Source organism: Saccopteryx bilineata, chromosome 4, assembly GCF_036850765.1.
Source record: "Saccopteryx bilineata isolate mSacBil1 chromosome 4, mSacBil1_pri_phased_curated, whole genome shotgun sequence".
In the NCBI taxonomy this organism is placed as follows: domain Eukaryota; kingdom Metazoa; phylum Chordata; class Mammalia; order Chiroptera; family Emballonuridae; genus Saccopteryx; species Saccopteryx bilineata.
The window spans coordinates 174,992,353-175,008,344 of record NC_089493.1 but is presented as its reverse complement, the minus strand read 5'-3'; the positions used below and the strand labels follow the sequence as shown (position 1 = coordinate 175,008,344).

Sequence of the window (15,992 nt, the reverse complement as noted above, 5' to 3'; positions counted from 1 at the left end):
AGCTCAAGACTTTGAGCTCTGACTAAATACAAACTGTTACTTCTGAAATACGTAAGCTCCAAGCTCTGGCATTTAGTCTCCTATGACAAGCTGTTGTCTAATCAGCCAAAGATAGGGTCCTGGGCAGTTGCCACCAGATGGTAACCCTAGTGGCCTCATGTAACCAAAGGGATGGGGTAGTGAGAATATACATGGCATGCAGAAGGCAGTAATTAGGTCTTTGGAAAAAGAAACCTGAGCAGATCCCGGGATAAGAGACAAACTTAAGGATCAGGCCAGACTAGGGACTAACCCACCATCCTGTGCTGTCTTGTTCACTACTGAATTCCCAGCACAAGGCCTGGCACAGACCAGGTGCTCAATAAATTTTTTCATTTTTTTTTTAAGTGAATGACTGTCTTTATCAGGTCAGGTCAGAATTCCTAAAACTCTAGCAGCTCTCTCAAAATCTATGCATTTTAGTCAACTCACCCAGAGAACCTGTCAAAAGCTATCTGGCTGGTTGACAGCTTCAGGAGCAACACACTTAGAGAGTATTAAGGGTGAGAGAAGCCCAATATAGGATCTAACCCAACACAGCATTTCACAGACAGTAAAAACTGAGGACCAGAGAAGGACAGAGCCCTGGCCAAGGTCACAAGGCAGGCTAGCAGCAGAGCCAGACCACTTGGCTAGGGTTTTTTTGAGAGGGGGGATAGGTTTTTATGACATCTAGTGTTTATTCCACTGCTCCATGCCTACCCTTCAAAAGGACAGCCTCAGAATCACGCATTTGTTTACTGGGATGTTAGTATGTGTTATGGTAAAAATAAAAGAGAGAGAGGAAACACCTTGTGGGAAATACCAGGCTAAACAAAACAGGGCGCTTTATAAAGTACTTCTCAAACCTTTTAAGATACGAGTATTGAACGTGACTGTTTTGGGGAGGAAAAATACAGCATTTCCTAAACTTGTCTATGGAGCACACTTTTGAGGCTAAAAGGTCCAAAGACTGTTGAATGCTAAAGCTGGACTGGATCCTCAATTCCAACTAATTTTAGTAGAAATATCCTGATCGCAGCTTTGTAGATCTCTCCTGGGAAACAACACAAATCTAGCTGACTCACCAGTAGCTATCATTTGCATGAGTGACGGGATCTTCAGAATCAACGATCAAGCCCTGCCCCACTGTCACTCCTAACGACCACTCCTCAGCTACTGCAGACTCCTAGCCCTCAACCACAAACTCAGATTACCTCTGTGCCAGCCCAGCACCCAGCCGCACTCACCAGTGTGACAGTACAGCTGTACTTGTATGGAGGAAACATGTCAGGCTTGACCTCTACAACCTTCAGCTGAGACATCCTGTTGGCTGAGCTACTTGTAAGCTGTGGATCAGAACAAATTCTTTCGAAAAGCATATAACACACACAAATAAGTAGTTGAATAACATTGGCACAGAAAGAAGTCTGAAAGATTATTCACTAAAACCCCCCGAGTGAGAGAGGACTGTGATTGTTTCCCCTTTACCACTATCTATAAAATTTCACATGTTCTATATGGAATGTAGATTTACTTAATTAAAAAAAGAAAAGATTTAAAAAGCATTCTAAATTAAAAGTATTCTGTAATACTCTATTTAAATTGTGTTACAGAATATAAGAGTTCATGTAGTTAACAGGTTTAAGACTAGCAAAAGGACTTATTTTAACAAATACCAAGTTGGTAAACCAAAGAAAACTACTCACAGAGGAAACTGGGAGTTTACACAGGGGATAATCTAAGGTCTAGAAACCGACAACTGAAATACCATCAGTGATGCAGAAGTGTATCAAAGTTCCGTATCAGACTATCCCTATCCTCAGGAGATGCACACTAAAGCCTTAGGAAGTGAAAGCCCGTGTACCTTAACTTCTGTGTATTTTATACAGACACACATACACATGTATGGGAGGACACTTGTGAGCACATTATAAAGCAAAATGGACTAATATGTTAATGGGTGACTGGGTAACGAGTACATAGGTGTTCTTAGTTTTTGCTAATTTTTACTCTTGCATTTATTATTCTAAGTTTTAAATTATTTCTAAATAGTTTTAAAACATGCATTTATTTTATAAGAAAAGAAATTAATTAAAAAGTAGGTAACTCATTCATGCTAACCCTCCTCCTAGAGGTCCCCCAGTGTAAGAATAAGGGTCTGCCCTTTGCATATGGCTCTGGGACACTACACGGAAGCCCTGTTCCTGGAGCAGACCGTCCTTCTCAGGGAAGGGAATACGTCTTACCTTCACCTCCCCAGTGTTAGCCGGCTGCTGGACGGGCTGGCCCAACTGCTTCAACGTGCTTGGCTTCAGGCCACAAGTCCGCACAGAGGGAGTCTTATCTAAGACAAGCAGGAGCCAAACTGGTAACTTAAGTGCATTCAGTCTCCGTGAGTCTTTCATCTCCATCCTCAACCCCCCAGCCCCGTCCCCTTCCCATTAGACAGCCCCTCCTCCCCAGTCTGTCCCAGCCCTTACCGCTCAGGGGAAAGGCGTGCCTGGCCCTGGGCAGTCCCACGCTGCTGCCCCGGCCCACATTAGCTGGGGCCGGGAGAATTGCTCTCATGGGTCTTGCTGCAGCCAGTAATGATGGTTTGCCCCGGGCTCTGCCTTTAAGCTCTGGGGCTCTGCTACCAGGGGTGAGCAGGTCAACTCTGAAAGAAACAGAAGGGAAAACTCCTAGAAATTCAAGAGATAGGGGAAGAAAAAGAAAACTGCAACTCTAAATAGCACATTATTGGACCGACAATGTAGTGGTTTAACTGTCAGGCTTTAGACAGATGGGTTTCAAATAAAACTTTTAAGTAGCTGTGTGGCCATGGGCAAATAATTTCATTCTTCTGTTAACCTCAAGTTCCTATTATGTAAAATGGGATGGCAATTACATATACTTCATAGGGTCATTATGGAGATAAATATGTAAAATATGGTACCTACCATGTGCAACAACAATAACATCTAATCTGCTTCTAATTAAAACAAGTATTTAAAGTGTATCAGTCTGCCATAAGAGACCGCCTTAGAGACCCCAGAGAACAATCTGGGTTTTTTTTTCATCTTTGTAGCCCCCATGTGGAGCACTGAGCCTGCACCATAGAAGGCCTCAATATGCATGTGCTAATGTGACTTACTTACCAAAACAAAGGGCCTAAGTGTACAGCTTCATTCTCTAAGAATACAGAACCATCTTAAAGTATATCATTTAAAAAAATGTACACTCAATACACATTCATATATTTGAATATGCTTAAAATTATTTCTAGAAAACAGGATGTTGAGAATAGTGATTGTCTCTGGGAAATGGAAACGGATGACTGAAGGATGGGGCAGAAGGGAGATTTTTTTTCATTGTATATTCATATGCCTTTTGAATTGTAATCATGTGAATATATTTCCTACTCAATAATGAAAAATGTTAAGTTATAATAATATAAACCAGAATTTCTAAACATTGGCCATATTAACATATGGGTGGGAAATTCTTTGTTGTAGGAGCTATACTGTGCATTGTAGGATGTGTAGCAGCATCCCTGGCCTCCCCCCAGTAAAAGCCAGTACTAACCCCCATCCCAACCCAGTTGTAACAACCACAAATGTCTCTAAACATTGCCACAGTGTCCCCTGGGGGAAAAATTATTCCCCATTGTGAACCACTGCTAGAAGCAAGTAAGGGCCTTCAGTTACAAGACCACAGCTGCCCCTGGGAGGGTCTACCTGGGGAATGCAGTTAAGCCTATAAGGAGCGCAATGGGGGGAAATCAGCCCACACGTATGAACCTCCTCCTATCTGCAATGCTCAAAACGCTTTTCAGTCTGTATGGTCAGACACTGAGGATAAAATCTTTTTTTTTTCCAATACCCAAATTTTTCAGAGGAGAGAAGTGAAGACAAGAGGCATGAAGTGACTTGTGCCCAAGGTCAAATGGAAGCCAGGGACAGAGTCACAAACAGAACTACATTCTCTGAGCACCAGGACAGGAATCTTCCTATTCAATATAAGGTGTCTTGATAGAGCATCTCTTTTCAAATCTAGTAGCAGGATTGAATAATACTAGTTTATAGTATTGCCCACAGCCTGTACCAAGACCCTGATAACTGCTCTATGGAGACTGACAGGAAGAGATGTATAAGGAACCCGACTGCAGGGCGTGGAAGCAGAGTACAGGAGAAAAGGTAATCATCCCATGTCTGCAGGCCCTAGATTCTGTACTTTCAAAATAGAAGCCATGATGGCTCTGTGGCCTCTCAGGAATGCTGTACAGACATGGGATAAAACAAACAAGGTATTTCCCAAGCTGCTATTCTGAATGCAGCGCTGTAATGTATAACACAATGGTTTACCCTGTAGGTTTTTTAGGAGCAGGGAGTGGACTGGAGGTGCTGGTCCCCTCAGCTGCTGGTGGTATGTCTGGGCTTGGGCTGTCACTCTCAGGTGTCCTCAGGGAGACCTCAGGCTGCACACCATTCTTGACCACTGGTGTCTTAGTGACTGCTGTACCACGATTCCCAGGAGATTCCTTGACCAAAACATGGGCATCTGAAATGACCACTTCTTCCCACTCATTCTCCTCGCCCACTTCTCTTGGAGGAGCTACACTCAAGAGTTGGCTTACAGCTTCCGAATTCTCCAGAATCTGTTTGGAAGTATTTTCCTTAGAGGAATTGTGCTCAGCGACGACAGGCTGCTGATTTCTTTTAACCACAGAGCCTTTGGAGGAGACACCAGAAGCCAATTCCACTTTAACTTTGGCTGGCTTTTCCTAGAAAAAAATAAAAATGCATATGACATTTTACAACTGACCACACATTCACAAATATTCTCTCATTGGATCCTCATAACAAAATGTATAGGCACCAGATAAGGAAGCTGAGGGCCCAGAGAGAAGAAGCTATCTGAAGGTCTCAAGTATAAAACTAGCCTGAACCTAAGTCTTCTGACTACAGATCCCGTTCTCTATGGTATTCAGTGCCTGACTCAGGATACAGCTGTCCCCTGCCTAACAAACTCCTTACTGACAGGACTCTTTAGGTTTCAGCAAAAAACACTGGTATTTTTTACCATGACCTTTGATTGTTCAAAGCCTATTTCTCTCTGTCTAGAAAGAGGCTGGCATGCTGCCATACTGGGCCTAGAAGTTCTCAGCTGTTTATCTTGGTGGTCCCTTTATGAGAGTCAGTTCATCTCAATGGGGTCACAATCTCACAGGGATAAAATTGAAGCTTCCAACTTTTGGGGAAAAGGCTATCTTTTGTCCCAGGTTCTTTTAGGTGAGCCTTAAGACTGACTTATACATATGCCACCAACTTCTCCCTGGGTCAATTTAACTCATACGTATTAAGTATGTGCTAGAACAGGGGTGTCAACCTTTTTATACCTACCACCCACTTTTGTATCACTGTTAGTAGTAAAATTTTCTAACTGCTCACCAGTTCCACAGTAATGCTGATTTATAAAGTAGGGAAGTAATTTTACTTAATAAAATTTATAAAGCAAAGTTACAGCAAGTTAAAGCATATAATAATAATTACTTACCAAGTACTTTATGTCAGATTTTCACTAAGTTTGGCAGAATAAATCTTTATAAAACAACTTACTATAGTTAAATCTATCTTTTTATATATACTTTGGTTGCTCCGCTACCGCCCCCACCATGAAAGCTGGAATGCCCACTAGAGGGCGGTAGGGACCAGGTTGACTACCACTGTGCTAGAAGATACTCAAAATCACTAAAAATAATAGCTGCTATCTCAGATAGGCCTACTGTTAAAAAGTTCTTGGTGCTTCAGCTTTAATCCAATCAGCATATGCGCGCACATGCATATAAAAGTGGGGCAAAAGTAGGTTCGCAGTTGTGAGTACATGAAACAAGAGTTGATTGTTTTATTGTTAATTATTGTATTATTTCCCAACAACTGTGGACCTACTTTTGCCCCATCTTATACTTATACACACACACACACACCCTTTAAAATTTGTTTTAAGCCTGGCCTGTGGTGGCGCAGTGAATAAAGTGTCGACCTGGAATGCTGAGGTCACCGGTTCAAAACCCTGAGCTTGCCCGGTCGAGGCACATACAGGAAGCAACTACTATGAGTTGATACTTCCTGCTCTTCCCCCTTTTTCTCTCTCTCTCTCCTCTCTCTAGAAATTAATAAATAAAATCTAAAAAAAAATTGAGAAAAAGATTCTCTTTAAAATTTGTTTTAAATAGTGGCTGTCTCCAGGAAAGGGCTCAGAAGGTTTGTCTTTATTATATGCGGCTTAAGTATCTGTTTGTCGCCGATAGCTTATTGGTTGCTTGCGTAACTGTACTAGCCAATGGGGTGAAGTTGCCACGAATTGAGCGGGTCAGGGGGAAGGTGAACATTTGTTTGCATTGGCAATCATCTGCTTTTGAAACAATTTAAGGCTGAACGCAAATTGAGCGTTTCAGGGGGAAGGTGAACATTTGTTTGCATTGGCAATCATCTGCTTTTGAAACAATTTAAGGCTGAACGCAAATTGAGCGTTTCAGGGGGAAGGTGAACATTTGTTTGCATTGGCAATCATCTGTTTTACATAAAAACTACGTCTTAATGTAATTTCTTTTAAGAATGCCTCTAGAGCCCTGGCTGGTTGGCTCAGCGGTAGAGCGTCGGCCTAGCATGCGGAGGACCCGGGTTCGATTCCCGGCCAGGGCACACAGGAGAAGCGCCCATTTGCTTCTCCACCCCTCCGCCACACTTTCCTCTCTGTCTCTCTCTTCCCCTCCCGCAGCCAAGGCTCCATTGGAGCAAAGATGGCCCGGGCGCTGGGGATGGCTCCTTGGCCTCTGCCCCAGGCACTAGAGTGGCTCTGGGCGCAATATGGCGATGCCCAGGATGGGCAGAGCATCGCCCCCTGGTGGGCAGAGCGTCGCCCCTGGTGGGCGTGCCGGGTGGATCCCGGTCGGGCGCATGCGGGAGTTTGACTGTCTCTCCCTGTTTCCAGCTTCAGAAAAATGGAAAAAAAAAAAAAAAAAAAAAAAAATGCCTCTAGAAAATACAGCACTGAAGAGGAGAGAAAAGGAGCTAAAGCTGCACAAAAACAGCTTTCTCGACAAAAAGAAACCACTGAGCAGAGAAAGACAAGGCTTGCTTCAGTCGCAGAGCAAATGAGTCTTTCTCGGCAAAATGAGACTGATGAGCATAGAGAAACAAGGCTTGCCTCAGATGCAAGACAAAAAAGCCTGTCTCGACAAAATGAGTCCTTTGAACAAAGGCAGGAGAGAAATGCAAAAAAACGACAGAGTAATGCTGACCGAAATGCAAAAAGGATTAAAACAGTTTCAAATGGAGAAACTTTAATTTTTGAGCATTCCTCTGGTGACATGAATATTAAATGTGAACACTGTCAGTCCTTAAACTTCAAGTTAGAAACTAATCGATTTGACCGTGGCAAGAAAGGATTTTCTCAATGTTGCAAGTACAGAAACATTGTAATTCCACTAATTGAGAATTATCCACCACTCTTGAATAAATTATTGACTAATCAGCATCCAAATAGCAAACAGTACATGGATAGCATTCGATCCATTAATAGTTCGTTTGCTTTTGCGTCCATGGGAAACAAACCAATTGACTTGCCTGGACCAGGACTTTATTGCTTTTGACTTCATGGTCAACTTTATGTTGCCTGTTCAACAGTTCGTGAAAGAACGGACGTAAAATTAAAAATAATTGATGGTCCTCTGCAAGGCGAGCTTAAAAATGATGGAAAGATCTACACAAGAAATGTTGTGTACAAAGAGATCTTTGATATGTGAATTAACATTTTATTATTTAAATCACCTTTATTTATTGAGCTAGCGGTGGCTCTTAAGAAATGTACCGACAGTGGTTTCCTTCATTGCACTCTACTTTAAGCAATTAAGCAAGTAGAAGGGGGAAACCCCGTGGGGCACTAAGCAAAGGGGCGTCCTCGCCACCTGCCCTGGGAAATTCAGTTTGAATTAGCAGACACCTTTGCACAAATCATTTTAATTACAATTTATAATATCTAGAACAGCGGTCATTTCGTATGACCGCCGGGCTTTCGAGTTTCTTTCATGTGTGCAGTGAAAGGCACCATAAACTAGGACAGTGGTTTTCAACTGCTGGTTGCAGACCAGTGCAGGTCCACCAGAAATGTCATTCCAGTCCACAAAAGATTTAACCAGCTTGATACTGTGTGAAGATTCTAAAGTCTATAGTCACTGGGTCTATCTTCTTCATACAGTACCAGGGTGGCTATTTCATGGACCGGCGGCTAAAAACCACCGAACAAGACATAAAACATAAAAGCCGGGTTCTATCTAGGCTCAGCTTCACTCCTGATGACTGGAATGACCCAAGGCAAGCTTTATCTGAACCTGCATTTCCCTACTATAAAACAAGAGGGGGCTGGGCTCTCAGTGTTTGTCAATAGCAGTAAGACAGCCTTTCAGGGGTCCCGAATAAGGCAGGAGTCCCCGCCCCACAAGCATCTGTGGCTGTCATTAAATTTCACTACTATTTTCCAGTCACTGATTACCAAGCACCCCTTACCTTCCCAAAGCACCCCAGGCAGCATGCTGCTTCCAGTTAACAAGCATTACAGATGACCTTTAACAAATCTCCACAAAGCATTCTCAGAGGCTAACACCCATGAGGATGTGTAAATATACAAAAAAATTCCAAGTAAAATGCACAGTGCTAACTGACTAAAGAGTTAGCAGAAAAATAGGAGACAAGTTAAACTAAACCTCTTAGATGAGATCTTTGAGCAAAAACACTGCTCACTTACGAAGGCTATTTTAAACAAAACTCCTTTGCAGGAGGACTGGATGATTTAAGCAGTAAGAACAAACACTTTAGCTGGTGATCTCACATTTCTTTGACTCTGCCTTCTCTTTTTAGACGCCACCTTTCTTCCACGATGAAAGGCAAATGCTACCAGTTACGCACTCAGGAAGACCTCAATTATCTCTATCAGAGAGCCCAGCGGAGTGAGGCCGAGCTACAGAGCCTGCTATACCATCTTTGTTCCATCCAACTCACTGGGGACTGGGCCACATGTCTTTCCGGTTAATTTTAGCCAGTCTGAACTCCAGAACAATACAAGAAAAAGGTGACTCATTTCCTGACTGGCAGGGACACATTTGGAGCTCTTAAAACTATTTATACTTGCTTCAAAAATCGGAAAAAAAAAAAAATCTTAGCAATGCTTGAAGAGTGTAGTTTAGTGGCATAATTAGTGAACTTAACAAGTCACTTCCCGTGAATCTATTTTTCCTCCACTGGAAACCTGGAGTTGAACTAGCTGATAACCAAAGTCACTTTTATCTCTAAAATTTTAAGTACATTAATGCTAAAATGTTACCCTTTTTCTTCTCATACTCAGTTATTCTATTCCTATGAAATTTAGAAATCATAGAATCTACTCTTTACATAGTTATTCTTGCAAAAATCTTTGGGGGGGAAAATTTTCACTTAACAAGTCAAGATCGGGGACTAGTAGCTAAGAAAATAATTGTTTTCATATCATGAGTTTGATCTCAAGAAGATAACCATGGCTCAAAAGTTATTTCAATCACAGTGGTGGTCGGGAGACATAAAATAAAAAAAAAAAAGAACACCGAAGTAAAAACAGAATCTGAAGAAGTCAAGGCCACAGGGTCAATAAGTCTTTTCCGTGCACAAGCATAGGAAATGAGATGAGCAGACAGACTGCACAGGTGCAGAAGGGTCAAGGAGGGCTCTGACTACTGACCAATTCTGTCTCCCTCCCTCAGCTGAGGAAGTGCATTTTGGGGAAAGAATCAGGGTGGGAATGAACTGAATGGCTGCACAGAGGCACAAGAAACTCGACAAAACCTCCTGAGAGACGCTAACACTAGATCCTTCCCGCCCCTTGAAGTGACTGTATTCACAGCAATAAGACTGCTGCCAACAATCACAGAAGTGAAGCCTCACTGAGGATTTAATATATGCCAGGAATGTGTCATCCACTTTACATAAATAATCTCACTTGACCCATGCAACAACCCCAATGAGTTAGGTTCTACTGTTAACTTCCAATTACAAATGAAACGAAATCTAAACCAAAAAAAGAGAGGTAAACTGACTTGCCCTTGGTTACACAGCTAAAAACTTGGGAAGCAGGGGTTTGAACTGAGGAAGCTGACTCCAGAACTGTGTTCCTATTAGCCTATTCTGTCTTCTGGAATTGGTACTACTCTGAACTCCAACACTCAGTCAGACAACAAAAGTCACCATCCCAGTATTTCACAAAGAGACGTTCTGTGGAAATTGCCCCAGAGAAACCTAGTAAGTATACGGCTGTATAAGTTTTCTCTACACAAACAAATTTGGAGCATGCTAAGTTAAACATACTACAAACACAATCCCAGACTATGTTATTTTCATAAAAACAATGCCCTTTACTTTTCTATCTCCCCAAATTCTACTGATCCTTCAAGACTATTTCCTCTATAAAATCATCCTTGACTATTCTAGTCTTTTTGACCCTGAATAATTTACAGTCTACAATAAAAATGTGACAAGTATGCAAGATTTATATAGTCAGTGCAAGCATAAAACAAGTAACAAAATACATGTGTTCAACTGAACTTCACAGGGGCATAGCTTTAATGTTCATTTACTTATTAAACATCAATTATGTAGAGAAAGACAGAAATACATTATTTGGCAAGTTAGAATTAGACTATGAAAATCTTGACTATTAGGTTAAGAACCTCCGTTTTTTTGTTGTTGTTGTTTTTTTTTCTGAAGCTGGAAACGGGGAGAGACAGTCAGACAGACTCCCGCATACGCCCAACCGGGATCCACCCGGCACGCCCACCAGGGGTGATGCTCTGCCCCTCCAGGGCGTCACTCTGCTGCAACCAGAGCCACTCTAGAGCCTGGGGCAGAGGCCAAGGAGCCATCCCCAGCGCCTGGGCCATCCCCGCTCCAATGGAGCCCTGGCTGCGGAAGGGGAAGAGAGAGACAGAGAGGAAGGAGGGGGGGTGGAGAAGCAAATGGGCGCCTCTCCTATGTGCCCTGGCCGGGAATCGAACCCGGGTCCCCCGCCCACCAGGCCGACGCTCTACCGCTGAGCCAACCGGTCAGGGCCAAGAACCTCCGTTTTTAACAGGCACACAGGAGACTGAAAGGACTCTGAGCTAAGGAGTAAGAAAATGTGAGCTATAAATGTGAATAACAAAGCAGTCAATGTAAAGGATGGGTTCTTAACCCTACCAGGGAATGAATAAATTAACATGGTATAGTCATCACTGGGAAATTATAAAGCAATTAAATGTTTTTGAAGAATATTTTATGGCATGGTATGTTAAATGAAAAAAGGCAAGATACAGAACTTGTATATTCACAGCAAAAAAGACCAAACTGTTAACTAATAATAATAATTATTCTTCTAATGGCGTAAGATTTGGCTACTAGTCTTTCTTTTTTAACACAGTATACATGAAACTGACTTACCTGAATGGTCAGAAAATAAAAATTAATATTAATTTTTAAAGTTATCTGTTCTTAAGAGAAACCTACTCTGCGGGCTTCCAAAGCAGCAATGGCCAATGAACCTTACCTTTGGGATCCACTTCCCTCCTAGGAAGTTACCACAGGCAGGGCACTTAGGTGGTTTGTGCCTGGTGACATATGTAAAGGAGCAACCTGGGCTGGTGCATGTCCCGTGGCCCCGGCGGGTGTATGTAGTGGTCTGTAAAAAAAAAAAAAAAAAAAAAAAGAGTGGATCAGAATCAACACCACAGTCTAACTTCTCTCAGATCCTGATGACCATTATAACTACAACAATCTCAGGAGGATACCAACTTATAGGATAGGGAATTCAGGTATAAAAGGTCAGAGTACACTTTTAGAAATAGAGAAATTAGTTCAAATGAGAAAAGACAGCTGTCCAAGGTTATAGTTGGGCATCAGAAGAATCAAGATAGTAATATCTATTTTTAAAATTGAGATATAACTGACACATTATTTTAGTTTCAGGTGTCCAAGATAATATTGATCGATATTTGTAATATGTGTGAAACAATCACCACAATAAATCTAGTTAGCATCCAACACCACACATAATCATAAATTTTTTTCTTGTGATGAATATAGTTGCTATTAACTGAGTGGAGAACCACAGAGTGCTGAACACGGTACCCAATATCTCATTTTATGCTCTCAGCAATGCTATGAAGTAAGTAGTATGTTTACGATTAAGGTTCAGTGTGGTTAAATGCTTTGCCTCAAATCATAGTAACCAAGGACAGAGCTAGACCCAGAAAGCAGATCTCTCTGATTCTTGGTCCAAGATACCTTCCAACACCCACCTGTACCCAATGGCTCTGAATACTTCAATGAATGTGCTTCATCTTTATTCTTACTAGTTTAAAATCAGAGAATCTAGGGTTCAGATATAAAAGTGGACCATGGCCTACCAGTGTTTTTCAACCAGTGTGCCGCGAGACATGGTCAGGTGTGAGTATAAATACATTTAGAAACTATATTATTAACTATAGGTATAATATGTACTGTGTTAGAGTGTCATTTTGTGTCATTTTGGTAGGTGGCGTGCCCCAGGATTTTGTAAATGTAAAAAATGTGCCGCGGCTCAAAAAAGGTTGAAAATCACTCCTAGACCAGTGGTCGGCAAACTCACCAGTCAGCAGAACCAAATATCAACAGTAAAACGATTGAAATTTCTTTTGAGAGCCAAATTTTTAAACTTAAACTATATAGGTAGGTACATTCCTTATTGAGGTAGCACCCACACGTGGTATACTCACGGGGCCAAAGAGCCACATGTGGCTCGCAAGCCACAGTTTGCCAACCAGGGATCTAGACTAAGGTGGCGCAGTGGATAGAGCATTGACCTAGAGTGCTGAGGCCGCTGGTTCAGAACCCTGGGCTTGCCCGGTCAAGGCATATACAACAAGCAAGCAATGAACAACTCAAGTGAAGCAATTATGAATTGATGCTTCTTGCTATACCCACCTCCTCTCTCTACAAAATCAATAAATAAAATCTTTAAAAAAAAAAATGAATCATGGTCACTAAAAAAAATGAAAGGAAACTCCAGTAGAAACCAGGTCCTTTGACACGTAACAGAATTTAATTTAATTATTATTTTCAATCCCTAGCTGGCAATCCAAGTATGCAGAGGGCAGACTTGTTAATTTATATGTAATTTTCAACTGTGCAGATGACCCTATCCCCCTGTTGTTGAAGGGTCAATTATATTTGCAAATGAATATATTCAACCACTGGCTCTCACCACCTCTGCTGATTTCCCTTTCAACAGAATGTACTACAATGGGTTGGTGCATTTCATTTACAAATAGAAATTTCTAGATCCATTTCTAGATTAATACTGGAAAGAAAACATTTCACAATCAGACTGTTCTGTAATTATGAATGTGTACTCAGCTATTAATCCCAGCTTCCCCAGCCTGGCCAAAAAGCAAAAATATCCCTTAAGAAAACACCAAGCTGCCATTAGGCTAGGCTACCTCTTTGAGGACACCTACGAAAAGGTGACTTATGCTAGTGGTAATAGGTCAAGAATGAGTCTGAAGTGGGGTGGCACCAGGGAGAAAGAGATCAGGCCTTGGATTCCAACTTTGCCACTGACACACTAAATGACCTGAGAATAGATGACCGTAGCTGGGTTTTGTCTGTAAAATCATCTGCTCTTCCTAATCCATGAATATATCTTGAGCAAATGAAGAAATGAGGAAATATGTCACTTACTAAATTGTGAAAGATTCGACAAGTATGTGGAAAAACTATATGGGATACACAACATCTCTTCTCTTTTCTCAGACAGTGGTCCCATACAGAAGTCATTCTGAGTATCCCCAGAAAGCAGAGTAAAAATTTAAGTTAGTTCTATAATACATTACCATGAATTTAGAAGTACTCCCAAACAGATTATAGAAATGACTTTAGGGAAAAAATGCTGGTGTTCAGGCTGATGTTTCATTCTTAAGTATTACTCTTATAGAAGAGCTTGACTGATACTTATTAAGCCATGAAAGAACAATAATTTCCAGGAGAAATAAGCAGTTTGTCCATGAATCAGGCTGCAGTTCCTGTTTTAGAATACTACCACTTCTTACTAAAAAATATATATTTTTTACCCATAGAGGGATTTTTGATGACAGTGTTACGTTTGTGTATTATTGCTCTTAAAAAACCCACTAAAATAAGACAAAGTTAATAGTTAATAAACCAATAAAGGAGATACAACAAACTCAAAAATATTCAATTAATTCAAAAGAAAGCATAACAAAACAAATAGGAGAAAAAAAAACAGTAAGGTGGTAGATTTCAACCTAACCATATCAATAATTATATTAAGTATAAATGGACTAAATACCATAATTAAAAGACAGAGATTGTCAGATAAGGTCTTATTTTTTTTTTTTAGAGACAGAGAGAGGGATAGACAGGGACAGACAGGAATGGAGGGATGAGAAGCATCAATCATCAGATTTTCATTTAGCATTGCAACACCTTAATTGTTCATTGATTGCCTTCTCATACGTGCCTTGACCGGGGCCTTCAGCAGACCGAGTAACCCCTCGACTTTGGGCTCAAGCTGGTGAGCTTTTGCTCAAACCAGATGAGCCCTCGCTCAAGCTGGCAACCTCGGGGTCTCAAACCTGGGAATTCCGCATCCCAGTCTGACGCTCTAGCCACTGTGCCACCGCCCAGTCAGGCGATAAGGTCTTACTTTTAAGAGCCCAACTATACTCTGCCTACAAAAAATATTTTATATAAATAGGTTAAAAGCAAACAGATGTAGATATAGCTTGCTAATAATAATGAAAAAAAAAAAGCTGGATATCAAAGTAGGTTTCATAGGAAAGAATATTGCCAGAGATAGAAAAAATGTTACTTCATAATGACAAAGCAATCATTTTATCAATTCTTAACCCTAGATGTTTATATAGTTAATAACAGTCAAAATATATGACACAAAACTAACAGTACTGCAAGAAGAAATATATAAATCTACAACATACTTATGGACTATCTCATGTAAAGAATTCTCTGGGCCTTTTTCCTAATCTGTATGATACAGAACTGAATTAGATCAAGTTTTCTAAATCATGTATGCTTCTAAAATTTTGATAAAAGCTATGGAACCTAGCCCAGGAAAATGCACTCAAGGCGAAAAGTATGTATGTAACCTAAGGAATTCATGGATCCTGTGAAGCTCACTTCACAGACCCACCCACTGCTCTCCCATTTAAGAACACCTGGACCAGATAATGTCTTACAAGTTTGCCAGCCCCAGTCCTCAAGGCACTGTTTTTCAATCACCAGTCTGCCAGAAATTTTGCGTCTGTCTGCGAAAGAGTTAACCACTCTGATGCTGTATGAAGGTTACAGACCCAATGATCTTAGTCAAATGTTGAGAACTACCTGGAAGAGGATTCTTATGGAGCCCTACTCTCCATCAATTCCCCACACACTGACCAGTTTAACAGAGGCGGGATTTTCCACAACCGAGTAGGCAGGAAGAGGCAACATGATGAACTGTGTGGCTGGTGCAGAGGAACTACTCTCACTGGAATCCTGTAGGCACATGGAGAGAAAAAGTTTCTCTGAGACAGAGTGAAAACCACTGAGGGCCTCCCTCAACACTAGATCAGATCAAGTACATTAACCACAACAGGCATAGCCAAAGAAAAACAACAAAAAAACAAATCTACATTTATCTTAAAATAGAAAAGCTTAAGAGTAAATAAAAATAGAGAAAAAACACTACCATAGGAAATATGCTATTCTCATTTTACAGGTAAGAAAACTGATGTTCTAAAAGACTTAGGACTCCTAAGATCACATAAGCAATTAAGTGAAAAAACTGAACTCTTCTGACCCTGTCAAATGTTCTTAGCACCATATCAACCTACCTTACCCCAGCCTGCGGCATGCTTCATTATCATAAGCAGCACT

The 15,992-nt window shown here is 41.1% G+C and overlaps 1 protein-coding gene across 2 annotated transcripts in view; it reads right to left on the bottom strand.

Annotated features, from left to right (window-relative positions):
• Positions 1–15,992, bottom strand: part of HMGXB3 (HMG-box containing 3) — a 54,891-nt gene that overhangs the window by 27,489 nt on the left and 11,410 nt on the right. The window contains exons 5-11 of one of the 2 annotated variants that reach the window (XM_066272991.1): positions 15,513–15,611; positions 11,608–11,739; positions 4,637–4,783; positions 4,365–4,540; positions 2,502–2,677; positions 2,268–2,365; positions 1,269–1,367 (exon numbers count right to left, since the gene is read on the bottom strand). In XM_066272991.1, coding sequence (XP_066129088.1) covers positions 1,269–1,367; positions 2,268–2,365; positions 2,502–2,677; positions 4,365–4,540; positions 4,637–4,783; positions 11,608–11,739; positions 15,513–15,611 — 927 coding nt within the window. Of the gene's footprint in view, positions 1–1,268; positions 1,368–2,267; positions 2,366–2,501; positions 2,678–4,364; positions 4,784–11,607; positions 11,740–15,512; positions 15,612–15,992 lie in introns of both variants that reach the window. The other variant, XM_066272990.1, reaches the window with a different exon arrangement.